Here is a 12638-nt window from a genome sequence, read left to right on the forward strand (position 1 = left end):
ACTTTACTGGAGTTAGAGTTGGATTTTGATGCATATTTCTTCCTCTTGCTCTTTTCCTCTTTGCTGCATGTCTATCGAAAACGTCTTGGTTTTTTATTTTGAAGGTGACGAGCGGAAGCCAGCATTGTGCTGAGTGTGAACTTGACTCGTGTCCTGGTGTTTGTGAGCACGTCTGAAACATCCTGATGTTGGACCGATGGAGTAGGTGTCGTGTTGCTCTTCGACATAAATAAAAGCATCAGTCAGTTTTTAGAGCTGCAGCTTCCGGAGCAGGTAACCTCACCTGTTTACATCACCTGTGTTTGTATGGACACTGATGTAATCACAGCTGATGCTCAGCTGATCCGCTTCCGTTCATCCTGAGTAAACACGGGTAGTGCAGCAGAGATGATCCTCTCTGTGCTTTTTTAATCTGAATGTATTGATGCTAAATTATTATATCAGCTCATAATGTGTTTATTGTAAATGATATAAAATCTCCTGGAGGAGCAGAGTCTCAGTAGAATGATTAATATCATAATATGTTAAACTCATAGGACGTGCATATTGTTTCTTTGGACAGATCCTGCAAAAAAATACACGTATTTATTTTTTTATTTGTTTGTTTGTTTGTTTGTTCAGTGACATAGTTTTAATATAAAGACAATTATACTGGCTGCATACGTCTTTGCTCATGCCTTAAACCACAGACAAAGATCCTTTGTGCTGAATGAAGTTCGTGTGATTTTATTCATCTTTACTAATTCAGTGAAACCTGTTCGAAACCTCGTTTGTGACCTGATTAACTGGAAGAACAAACCTCCGTGTTCCAGCTCGGGTCAGAGAACAACATGTTTTAATGGACTCTGATATTACACATCACTTCTCCTGTCTTATCGACCTCTCAGAGCACTTTACACTATCTCAGACTTCCACCACTCACACACTGATCAGAGGTCAGTATCCTGCTCAAGGACACTTCCACAAACCAGGAATCGAACCACGACCCACTGACTGACTCCAGGACACACACTGAGGATCCGTGTTTGTTTACATCATGTTTGTCAAACTGTGGAAACAGAATTCATTATCAACAACAACAAAATGTAATTACAGATGTAAATAAGGTGAAACAAAACAAAGTCAGCTGTAATGTTGAGGTCGAATGTTTGATGGAGGGTCAGACGGAGTCCGCTGCACCTGTGGGACATGGAGGTTCAATAACTGGTTAAAGGTTAGTCAGTTAGTTGTGATGGTTAAGGTTAGAATAGGGGACTAGTTAGTGCAGAGACTGTCCTCCTGTAAGAAACCACAGGTCGTCTGTGCAGCAGGTTGTTATGACATCATAGTTAGGTTTTGTTGCTAGGTGACATCTAGTGGTCGTAGTGATGATGACAGTGTGTCGGTGACGTACGTGTGTGTCTGTGTGTGTGTGCGCAGGTGTACAGGTGTGCAGCAGCAGCAGCAGCATCATGTTGGCCAGGAAGGGGCTCCTGCCGGACGGCTTCTTGCTGACCCGCCTGGCCGAGGACCAGAACCAGCCGAACCGCAGCCGCTCCAGGTCTCAGAGAGCCCGCTTCATCACCAAGACCGGGTCCTGCAACGTGGCTCACAAGAACATCAGGGAGCAGGTAGACCGGAGCCCTGAAACCCGCCACCTCACCTGTCTGTTCATGTCTATTCAGAGCGTAGTCGATCGATAAGGAGACACGGTTTTAATTATCGATTAATCATCAATAACGTTTTCTGGTTCCAGCTTCTCAATGAGAAGATTTTCTGCTTTTCCCTGTTTTATCCAATAAAAACTGAATCTTTTGGGGAAGTTGTTTGTAGAAGACGAGAAGTAAAGATGATGATCCATGAACTATTGATTCATCAGTGAATCATCAGTTCAGCCGTTAGCTGCAGCGCTGTAACAAGAGCTTCTGCTCAGGTGTGTTTACCTGCATCCTTCTGCTTCAGGGTCGGTTCCTGCAGGACGTCTTCACCACCATGGTGGACCTGAAGTGGCAGCACTCCCTCCTCATCTTCACCTCCGCCTTCCTCTGCTCCTGGATGCTCTTCGCCATGATCTGGTGGCTCATGGCCTTCGCTCACGGAGACCTGGAGCCTCGTGACCCCGAAGGCGAGCCGGGCCCCGTCCCCTGCGTCACCGCCATCCACTCCTTCACCTCCGCCTTCCTCTTCTCCATCGAGGTCCAGGTGAGAGCTACGGTTGTGTGTGAGGTTGACTGATCCAGGTGCGCTTGTCTTGATGTTTGATGAGCTGTGAACTCCATGCCCCCCCCCCCCAGGTGACCATCGGTTTTGGCGGCAGGATGGTGACGGAGGAGTGTCCTCTGGCCATCACCGTGTTGATCATCCAGAACATCCTGGGTCTCATCATCAACGCCGTGATGCTGGGCTGCGTCTTCATGAAGACGGCCCAGGCCAACCGGCGAGCGGAGACGCTCATCTTCTCCAGACACGCTGTCATCGCTCCTCGAAACGGCCGGCCGACCTTCATGTTCAGACTCGGAGACCTGAGGAAGAGTATGATCATCTCTGCCACCGTGCAGCTGCAGGTAAAGGCTTTCAGCCGTATCACATGGTCTTCATCAGCAGCCGTTTGCTCATGTAGCATAAAGCTGTTCATGTCTACGAGGTCCAGATCCATGTCCAGAGTCAAGGTCCAGGTCCGAAGGTGTCAGAGCTCAGTTAAAGTCAGGGCTGTTGATTTTTTCCTTCATGTTTCAGCTGCAGAACAAACTGGCGCATCAGAAACATTCGTGACGCAATTAAACTCAGGACGACAGAACGGCTGCTTTATGAAACACTGACCCACAAATCTCCACATGAGACGCAAAGAGACACAAGGAGACACAAAGAGACACAATGAGACACAATGAGACAAAGAGACACAAGGAGACACAAGGAGACACAAAGAGACAAAGAGACACAGACACAATGAGACAAAGAGACACAAAGAGACACAAGGAGACACAAAGAGACGCAAAGAGACACAAGGAGACACAAAGAGACAAAGAGACAAAGAGACACAAAGAGACGCAAAGAGACACAAAGAGACACAGAGACACAAAGAGACAAAGAGACACAATGAGACACAAGGAGACAAAGAGACACAAAGAGACACAAGGAGACACAAAGAGACAAAGAGACACAAAGAGACACAATGAGACCAAGAGACACAAAGAGACACAAGGAGAGACAAAGAGACACAAAGAGACACAAAGAGACACAAAGAGACACAAAACAAAGAAAGATGCACAAAACCACAACAAAGAGATGCAAAGCAGCATTTCTCTGTCCAAAGTCTGGCTAGCTGTTTCCAATCTTTATGCTAAGCTAAGCTAACCAGCAGCTGGCTGTGGCCTCATATTAACTGTACAGAAATATAAACCTCATTCACATTAATCAGAGTCTGAAGATGAAGCAGGACTCATGGTGGACCGGCCTCGTGTTCTCCGGCTGTTTTCAGTTCGTCTGGTTCGTGACACTGAAGCTGTTGATTCACTGTCACTGTGTCGGGTTGTTTAGCCTGAGGTTTTCCCTCCAGGTGATCCGGCGGACGGTGACGGCGGAGGGCGAGGTGATCCCGGTGTGTCAGCTGGACATTCAGGTGGAGAACCCTCTGAGGAGTAACGGCATCTTCCTGGTTTCTCCTCTGATCATCAGCCACACCATGGAGAGAGGGAGTCCTCTGTACGAGCTCTCCGCCCAGTCCCTGGCCTCCGAGGACCTGGAGATCATCGTCGTCCTGGAAGGTCAGGGGTCACGCGCACCTGGACTCATATTATGGAGGATCTGCCATGGAAATACCAACATGTTAAATACAATGGAATATTTCTGTTTGTTGATGAGAGTTAGAGAGAAGTTTCAACCTGATGCTTCCACAAAACCTCCAGACTCAACGTTCATCTTCGCACTTTAACATTTAATTATCATTAAAATTTTGCTTACATATCTTAAAGGAGCAATTTGTACGTTTTGCTATTGCTACGTAGCTAACGTTAGCATCAACAACTGTTTACTAAGCAGTGTTGGTAAGAGCTTCAGTCATTGTTGCATTTAACAGACAAAAGGTCATAATATGTCCTCTTACACTTCAGTGACTCGGTATCGGAAAATGATGAGACAGTCTAGGAGCTAGCTGGTTAGCATGCTAACTTCAGTACTAGAAAGGAAGTGATAGAAATAGAAGCGGAACAAAATGGTTTCTTTCCACCTCTGGAGACAGCTGTTGGTGAGTAAAGGAACAAACAGGTGCTAGTGCTAATGTTAGCTATGTAGCGATTGCAAAACCCACAAATAGCTCCTTTAAATATTTAATTAAAGAAATGTTTTTCTTGCTCTTAAAATTTGGATTTAAACTAATACATTTTTTTAAATAATAGCGTGTGCAATTTACTTCATTTTAAGAATTCACATAAAATACACATAAAACTACCAATTTGAATGTAAAGTAAAGCAGTTAAAGAAATGAGAATAAATCAAGTTCTGTCATATTTATTTTATTTATTTTTAGAGCAGCAACAGCAGGAGTTGACAAATACAGGTAAAAATTAGAATAATTTGATAAAATAATTTAATTTAGTTCGTTTTACATAAAACAATGTTATCATTACATATTTAATAATCATTAATTGAAGACCAGCTTCCACGTTCTTTTAGCTGCATTGTTCCATTTTTGGCCACCAGGAGGCAGAAATACTCCAAAATAAGAGCCCTGATGATGTAGTCAGTTTATTTTCCACACAAAGACTCACGTTGAAGAATTCTCTGTGTTGATGTTTATTTTGTGAATTCTTTCTCTTTTGATTTTCACTTCAGGTTTGTATTGATCATATAAAAATGTTTTGGTTTCATTAACCCGATCAGTCTCACCTGTCCTCGTCAGGTGACATGTTGAAGCTTTCTTTTCTGAAACATTGACTTTCATCATTTCAGATTTTTTCAGTAACCCAACAGAAGAAGTTGTTCTGAGGTTCTGTGCATTTGGACCGGGCCCAGCTGAGCTGTGTCTGTCTCTGTCTTCAGGTGTGGTGGAGACAACAGGGATCACCATGCAGGCCCGGACCTCCTACACCCCCGAGGAGATCCTGTGGGGGCGCCGCTTCGTCTCCATCATCACAGAGGAGGACGGCCGCTACTGCGTTGACTACTCCAAGTTCGGCAACACGGTTCCGGTCCGGATGCCGTCTCTCAGCGCCAAGGAGCTGGACCAGACAAGGGGAGTCCAGGAGGGGGGGTCCGAGGTCCAGCCGCAGGGATGGGGGTTGGTCCGAGCCGGAAGAGGAGGTTTCCGCAGAGGAGGCCGGACCTGTGACAGCTCCGCCCCTCAGCCCTGGTACGCCCAATCAGAGAAACCAGCGGAGAGAGAGGCGGAGCAGAAAGGACAGAAGAAGACAGTGCAGCTGGAGGTGATTGGACGACAGATTGAAGAGGACGGACTGGAAGACATGAGTGACTGAACACCTGGAGACACTGTCCCCGCTCCACCTACAAACTGGATTATTATTACACACAGTATTTACCTCGACTCATCCTCAGTCACATGACGCTCTGATCTGACTCCTCCCTACACTTCCAGCAGTTAATGTAAAATTATTCAAAGAACATTTATTCTAAGATTTAAATGATTGTAACCAAGTCTCATAATAAAACAGTCGACCGGAGGAGTCTCTGAGTTTTCCTACAGAATTCAGGGGAAATCTGGATCTGGATCTGGTTCTGGATCTAGATCTGAATCTGGCTCTGGACCTGCAACAATATCCAGTTGTTGTGGTTCAGTTTCAGTCTCTTCAGGTTTGTGGTTTTTGTTCCAGTGACTTTGGAGCCACAGTTTTTCTCTCCTAAAGAGATTTTATTCGTTTTTATATTTAAACTCCATTTTATTAATTTCTTCATCGACATGTTGGAGATTTTTTGTCGCAGGTTCCGTTTCGTCTCCGCTGGTGATAAAAATCTTTTGTTAATGGAATCAATAGTAAACAGCTGAGGTCGACACGATGACGGTCTTCAGACACGTTTGAAATTGTAAGATGTTTCCTCCCTGTTTTAACCCTTTCAGGTGCCCCTCCCCCGCCGCCCAACCATCTGTAAATGACTGGTCGTATCAAAGACGCAGAGAGCAACAGGCTCAAGCCGCAGACTGATGAACTGAAACTAACAGACAGATTGGGATGTTGTTATTTTAATATCAGAAACTATAAATGTATATAAAGTTTATTTATACAACCCAAAAGTCATAAATCTGTACCATCAATAAAATTAATTGAAACCCGATAACGTAACGAGGTAAAAACCTGTATCTGTCTGGACATGGTCAGAGTGTGAAATGAGAACCTGATTGAAAACTGCTCTAAAGAACTACGCTCAACAGAAAGGAGGTAAAACTGCAGGAGAAGTTGCTGAAGGTCTCTAGATGACATCATACGCTAATTAGCATATTCATGAGGTTGGCGTGTCGGAGGTGTTTGCAGGAAGAAGCCAGAAGAAAGAGGGAATTGAAAACTTTTCTTCTTTGTATTTATTTTTAAGATGATATAAAAGTACTGAAATGCAAATTAGCAAAACAAGTTGAAGAAGTGAATTAATTAATTTGACATGTGACCTGAGAGGCAGGAAGTGAAACAGGCGACAGAACAACAGCATCTGTTTAGCTCGTGTTAACTTTATAACTGCTGCAGGTTGTTATTCTCCATGACTTCACATCCAGGACCAGCACACAGTCAGCAGGGATCCCAGCAGGGCCAGGATGGGCGTTGTCGTGGTAACGGCGTTGCCGGAGTTGCACAGGTTGCTTGTGCAGCAGCGGTAGGTGAAGCTGGAGATGGACGGGAACATCACACCGAGGTTGGACAATTTGCAGTCCGTGTACCTGATACACTGACTGACGGTCTTCCCACCTGTAGACAAGAAACACACACACTCGTCAGTCTTACTACACCTGTGATGACATCATGCCCCCCCTCCACACACACCCACACACGCACTCGTCAGTCTTACTACACCTGTGAGGACCCTCACTGACATCATTCATTGTTTTTTTACACCAAACTAAATTTCTCCTTCGACGCTGTGAAAGTGTTTGATGCGACACCTGGATCGTTCATGTGGGAAAACTGAGGGTGAAACTTGGAGCTGTATTTTTTTGTATGAAAAGTTTCACAAACAGAGATTATTATTTCTTATCATTATTGTTTCTTCTTATTATTATTATTTCTTATCATTATTGTTTCTTATCATTATTATTTCTTAAGGACACTGACCTTTTCCAGTCAGAACGAGACAGGCGTCTTCATTCGTGCAGTCCTGGACCTTCTCACAGGGCCCGGTGTTATCAATGCAGTTATAGCAGCGAAGTGCAGCTCCTGAAGAAGAAGAAGAAGAAGAAGAAGAAGAAGAAGAAGAAGAAGAAACTGGTTTTAATACTTTAGCCAATCCAATTATATATTATTTATTATAATATAAACTGTTTCATCTCCCAGTTTGTTTTCAGTCCACAGACTCTGACACACGGAAGTCTGTGAAGTCGTTTCTGGAAAAGTTCGATTATTTTGAGATAATCAGAGATTTTCAAACCAGTTCCTGTTTAAAAAACAGGAACTGAAAGTGAAGTGGATGAATGTTCCTTTAAATCTGTTGAGAGGAAGCGTCAGTTGTTTCTGCCAAAGTCAAGAACTGTTTCATGGACTGACTCATAAAAGCTTCTCTCACACACACACACACACACACACACACACACACACACACACACACACACACACACACACACCTTCTAAAACTAGTTTCCTCCTCCATGATAATACGTTTAGCTTGAGGGCTGATGACACTTTATTCAACATGTTTAATCAGTTTATAAATATTTTTATAATGTGAACAGATGTAAATTAACAATCAACAATTAACATTTAAAAACTTCTTTATCTGATTCCACTTGTGTTTTACTATATTGTCAATATGATAATACAGATCAATAAACCAGCAGATTGATTTATGGATCCGCTGTTATCTCAGTCACTGTTGGTTTATAGATTAGTTAGTTTGAAAGTTACTTCAGTTCTTTGTCTTTAAAACTTAAATGTTCATTCTATAAGAAAGTAAAGTGTCAAACAATGTAAAGTGTTAGTATTCTTTAAGTCAATTACTCTGTTAACGAACTTTAAAAGTGTCTGGCTTGATAAATGAAAGCAGGGCTGAAGGAAGGTGTGGTGCGTTCAGGGCCCGTGTCCCGGTCCACTCACCCGGCTGCAGCATCCCACACCAGAGCAGCAGCAGCAGGAGTCCGAGGCAGCGCTTCATGTCGTCTCAGGGACAAACCTGGAGAGAAACCAGACGGGAGAAGGCGTCAGGTCAGAGCGGCGGAGGAGCGTCCGGCTGGGTTTGGTGTCCGATCCCGTTCCACTGCGACCCGATAGGTTGATCCTATCAACAACAGACCACACCACCTGACCTCAGACCCTTGAATCACACAAAGAAAACGCCCCAAACAAACTCTTGAACTGGGAGAAACTAATGAAGGGCAGCAAGAAGAATGTCCTGCAGAACAAACAGGAAACAGATGTCACAGAAACGGACATACCACAGGGAAATATTGTGAACACCCTGAATGTGTCACAGGGATGTGGAGCGGCCATTTCTTGCACAATAACCGTGAGAGAAACTGTATTTTGTGTTTTGATGCATAAATTGGACAAACTCTTCATTCAGTGGCGGCCTTGGTCTTTAACAACCCCCCCCCCCCCCCCCCCCCCCCCCCCCAACCACTCACAGTCAGTCACTTCTGCCTCTCATTTTAAAATACACATCAAAATGAATGCTGTGGATTTCAACATATTCTTCACCCCGTGTGTAAAGTGGCATCACGCCACGCAGCTGCCCTTCACGCCACAGACTCACACACTGTAGGATCGAGCAATGACGTGAGACTTCTCAGTGTCTGTTAAAGACTTTTTATTTCTTTCTTTTAATTCTGTCTCTAAACCCGTCACTCCTCTGCCTGCTCTTCTTTCGGACCTTACTTCCTCATCTACATGCTATAAAATGAACGGGCAGGTGTTGCAATACCTGCAGGTGTGACCTACCTGGTGTCACACCTTGCTCACTGCTGTGGTTTGCACAGTCATTTCCCCACTCACCCCCTTATCAAGTTATTCAACATGTCGGGTGCCTTCAGCTATTCAATAAAAATGGATTTATTTTGTGTATTGTAACATGTGTTTTTATTACAGAAACGTATGCGGTAGTGTAAGAAAAAATAGTTAATTATTAATTATCAATAAAATACTTTTATGAATATATGAGTATTGGAGCGACATTGAGGAAATTTCGAGAATGAAGTCATAATATTACAAGAGTAAAATCTTGACTTTCTACACATCATATGAACATAATGATGAGGTGATTTAATGAGGCCTGTTCACCTGAAAATGAATGTAGGTACAACAGTAAGGTAACACGAGGGTTAACTACATTACTACATCAACTGACCGATGTCAACGTGGTCGCCATATTGGACGGAGCAAGGCGGGTCATCTACATGTAAACATATATCACATGGTCATGACGCAGCTACTGCAGCAGCTATACAGTCCTAAATCACGTTTTACAAACTGCGACACAAGCTAGCGTAATAAACTGCGTCACGTTAGGCTAATGTAATCAACATTAAATATTAGCCCAATGTTGACATGTTTACGTTAACTTAAATAATGTCATAAATTCAACTGCCCACGTTCAGCACAGTGTTTACCTTCGGTTCAGAGCAGCGGCCACACGGCGCGAGGAGGGAGGATGAGACCAGGTGACCTGTGTTGTTCCCCACCAGGGCACTGACTGGGAATGTTTCATATTTCACCACCCAAGCCAAAAAAGCCCAGACTACACCCGAGCGCTGTGATTGGTCGAGCTCTTCTTCTGCTGTTCCGGAGGCTGCATGCTGCTGCTGCCGCCCCCTGCCGTTAGACCTCAGTACTGCACTCAGTTTAGACACAGAGACAAACTGTAGCAGCGCACACCGATCAATAAATGACTCAGCTGCTTCTTTATGAATGCCTTTTTGATTAGATTTACAATATTAAGAATATTTCTTGAAGATGTTGACTGGTTCAACTTTTCATTTAGAAAGAGGAAACATTATATTTTTATGACAAGAATGATATTGATCATAAAAAACTATTTATATTGAGTCTCTTTATTTTACATGGAAAAAACTAAATACTAAATACAAAATAAATACTACATCCATCCACCAATACTAATGGACTAAAAAGAAATCACATATACAACAATTCAAAATAATAACTGGGCACTATATTGATTCATTACTTGGACTAAAGAACAGTAAAGTGATAAAAACAGTAGAAACTCGTAAAGCCTTGAATATTTGTATATACTTTGTTTTCTTTCACGGTAGCCCTGTGTATATAGTTTGCTTTTGTCCTTTTGAAAAAGGTTTTTTTAAACTATTTTTGTTTCATCATCCTTATTTATTGTTGCATTTATTTCCTTTGATCTTATTTATTTTATTTGTATGTATTGTCCATATTTGACTATGTATCATATTCAGAAGTTATGACTGTTTCTTCATTTTCAACGTTTAATAGTTTTAATAAGATGAAATGGAAAATGTTTTGAATAATAATAAATCATTTGAAGAAAAAAAAAATCCAGCGGAACAATATGAGTCAGGTGAAAACAGTCAGTCTCCACTGTGGAAGGGTTTGCTGAGATAACGAGATAAAAAAATACTGGCGATTACGGCCTTTCTCTGCTTCTGTAACTTGTTGATTATATTTTGAATTTTTAATCTGAATTTGCAAAGTAAAGCTGTAAAATAAATGTAGTGCAGTGAAAAGTATAAATATTTCCCTCTGAAATGTGGAGCAGATGAAGACAATGGAATAAAAAATGACAGTACAGTACGTAGTAGTAATGTACTTACTTCCCAAAAACCTGACAACAGCAACAGTGTCCAATCAAGACATCTGACCAAACTCCTTCAGATATAAACATTTAAATGTATTTTTAAAGCATCTGAAACAGAAAGAAGAAAACAGCAAACAGAGAAATCAAGTGACACATTTCTTTTTGGCTCCTCTGTGAAAAATCTCACAGTTCAGCAACAAACATGAACAACTTCAACGCCCTGCAGCTCTGCAGTCAGGTTACAATCAGCCAAACGTCGGTATACAAAGATACACACACACACACACACACACACACACACACACACACAGTATAAGGCATAGCACAAAATATTGGCATTCATAAGTCAAATGTTTTTGGATTGAAACTGCAGCAGTAAAAATCGAAGTGTGTTTAAGCTGCGACGAGCGCGGTGCTAAAACACTGACTCACCCAGCTCAGGTCAGGTGTCAACATTAATAAACCTGTGACTCAGAGTCAGAGATGGTGACTCAACAGACTGTTAGCACAGTCATTACAACATTAACTCTGACATGATCAACTCAGCTGTTCACTGTTTGTTTGGATCTGGTTTCACTTGGTGACAAACTGCTACAAACTCACAGAAGAAGAAGAAGAAGCTCATTTATCCTGTTTATCTGCTGGGACTCAGATTAGCATCAACGCTAGCACCTGGAATAAAGTGTCCACACTCCCAGTCAGAATAACAGCATTTCTTCCTGTTCCTGACACTGACTAAATCACAGCAAGAAACCCCATAAATACTTTTCTGAAAAATGTCGAACTATTCTTTTAAATTCAGGAAACAAAGCAAATTTTACCAAGAAAAAAAACCCAAAACAAAGTGAAACCTCTGCAGGTCTCCCAGTATCTTACATTTAGTTCAGCCTTGAATACAGACATCTTAATAATAATTCTAAAATACTAATCTAATCTAATCTAATCTGAAAAGGGGGGAGGCAAGGAGGGAGGGGTGGAAGTGTGTTGGTATTCAGGCCTGATGTTAACTACATCCGCAGCTTTCCCGCGTTGTTCCTCCTGCAGCACCGCTGCTCCGCCCCTCGCGCGAGGCAGCGCCGGCGGGAGGGGTGTGGATTTACCGCCAAATGCCTCCTCCACCACCGCGGATTAAAACAACTGTCGTCACTGAGAACATGTTTAATACATGAAGCGACGTCACGTACAGACACAAACAACGCTTTTGTCAAACGACACTTACAACGTCAAACATTAACTTTAAAGAAGCATCGTTAAAACTGTTCACATTAAAACCTGAAGTTGAATTTAAATGAATTTACTTCTGTAAGTGTTCGCCATTTCTTCTGGTCCTCCATCCAAACAGTCCTCCTCTTCTTCTACGGTCTGTTCACAGCAGGGGATTCTCCCTGACGGAGCTTTGCTGCCGCCTACAGGCCGCTGCTCGGAAATGCATTTAAAAATCAAGCTAATGAGGAAATAGAGAATCTAAAGAAAAAGGATAAAGATAAACACATGGAAACAGTAGCAGACAATGTAGACAACTTAATACATAAATAAATTCATGATTATAAAAATTATAAAATTATTATTTACAATATACAATACACAATTTGTTTCAATTCCTTTAACATAACAAACAAACAAACAAAAAAAGAATGGTAACAGGAAATTTGCATTTATGTGAATCATATCTGTCTAAAAAGTTCATTAAATTTAAAAAACAAAATTAGTTTTTCATTAGATCTCTCAAA

General features: G+C 42.2%; 2 protein-coding genes across 4 annotated transcripts; one reads left to right on the forward strand and one right to left on the reverse strand.

The window, feature by feature from the left end:
• The first annotated feature begins 137 nt into the window (after positions 1-137).
• On the forward strand, positions 138-5654 carry kcnj11l (potassium inwardly rectifying channel subfamily J member 11, like). Its single transcript, XM_056387480.1, has 6 exons — positions 138-273; positions 1420-1610; positions 1942-2181; positions 2274-2543; positions 3536-3743; positions 5017-5654. Exons 2-6 carry the CDS (start codon positions 1452-1454, stop codon positions 5448-5450), a joined length of 1311 nt encoding a protein of 436 aa, XP_056243455.1. The 5' UTR covers positions 138-273; positions 1420-1451; the 3' UTR covers positions 5451-5654.
• Positions 5655-6485: 831 nt separating this feature from the next.
• LOC130176403 (CD59 glycoprotein-like) lies at positions 6486-9890 on the reverse strand. Of its 3 annotated transcripts, none has more exons than XM_056387481.1 (4): positions 9734-9890; positions 8226-8406; positions 7251-7352; positions 6486-6887 (listed from the first exon to the last, which is right to left on the reverse strand). In XM_056387481.1, exons 2-4 carry the CDS (start codon positions 8281-8283, stop codon positions 6688-6690), a joined length of 360 nt encoding a protein of 119 aa, XP_056243456.1. In that variant the 5' UTR covers positions 8284-8406; positions 9734-9890; the 3' UTR covers positions 6486-6687. The 3 variants fall into 3 exon arrangements, with proteins under 3 accessions (XP_056243456.1, XP_056243457.1, XP_056243458.1); XM_056387482.1 differs by having other exon boundaries at positions 8226-8301; positions 9734-9869; XM_056387483.1 differs by having other exon boundaries at positions 8226-8442; positions 9734-9853.
• Between the last annotated feature and the right edge of the window lie 2748 nt (positions 9891-12638).

This window comes from Seriola aureovittata, chromosome 10 (assembly GCF_021018895.1).
Source record: "Seriola aureovittata isolate HTS-2021-v1 ecotype China chromosome 10, ASM2101889v1, whole genome shotgun sequence".
NCBI classification, from domain to species: Eukaryota; Metazoa; Chordata; class Actinopteri; order Carangiformes; family Carangidae; genus Seriola; species Seriola aureovittata.

What these genes read in the sequence shown, in the direction of transcription:
- LOC130176403 (XM_056387481.1), bottom strand. Translation starts at nt 8,283, where the DNA reads ATGAAGCGCTGCCTCGGACTCCTGCTGCTGCTGCTCTGGTGTGGGATG. An exon ending in GTGTGGGATGCTGCAGCCGG is followed by an intron (nt 7,353 to 8,225) that starts GTGAGTGGACCG and finishes CTTCTTCTTCAG; the next exon opens with GAGCTGCACTTCGCTGCTAT. An exon ending in TCTCGTTCTGACTGGAAAAG is followed by an intron (nt 6,888 to 7,250) that starts GTCAGTGTCCTT and finishes TCTTGTCTACAG; the next exon opens with GTGGGAAGACCGTCAGTCAG.
- kcnj11l (XM_056387480.1), top strand. Translation starts at nt 1,452, where the DNA reads ATGTTGGCCAGGAAGGGGCTCCTGCCGGACGGCTTCTTGCTGACCCGC. An exon ending in TCTTCTCCATCGAGGTCCAG is followed by an intron (nt 2,182 to 2,273) that starts GTGAGAGCTACG and finishes CCCCCCCCCCAG; the next exon opens with GTGACCATCGGTTTTGGCGG. An exon ending in CTGCCACCGTGCAGCTGCAG is followed by an intron (nt 2,544 to 3,535) that starts GTAAAGGCTTTC and finishes TTTTCCCTCCAG; the next exon opens with GTGATCCGGCGGACGGTGAC.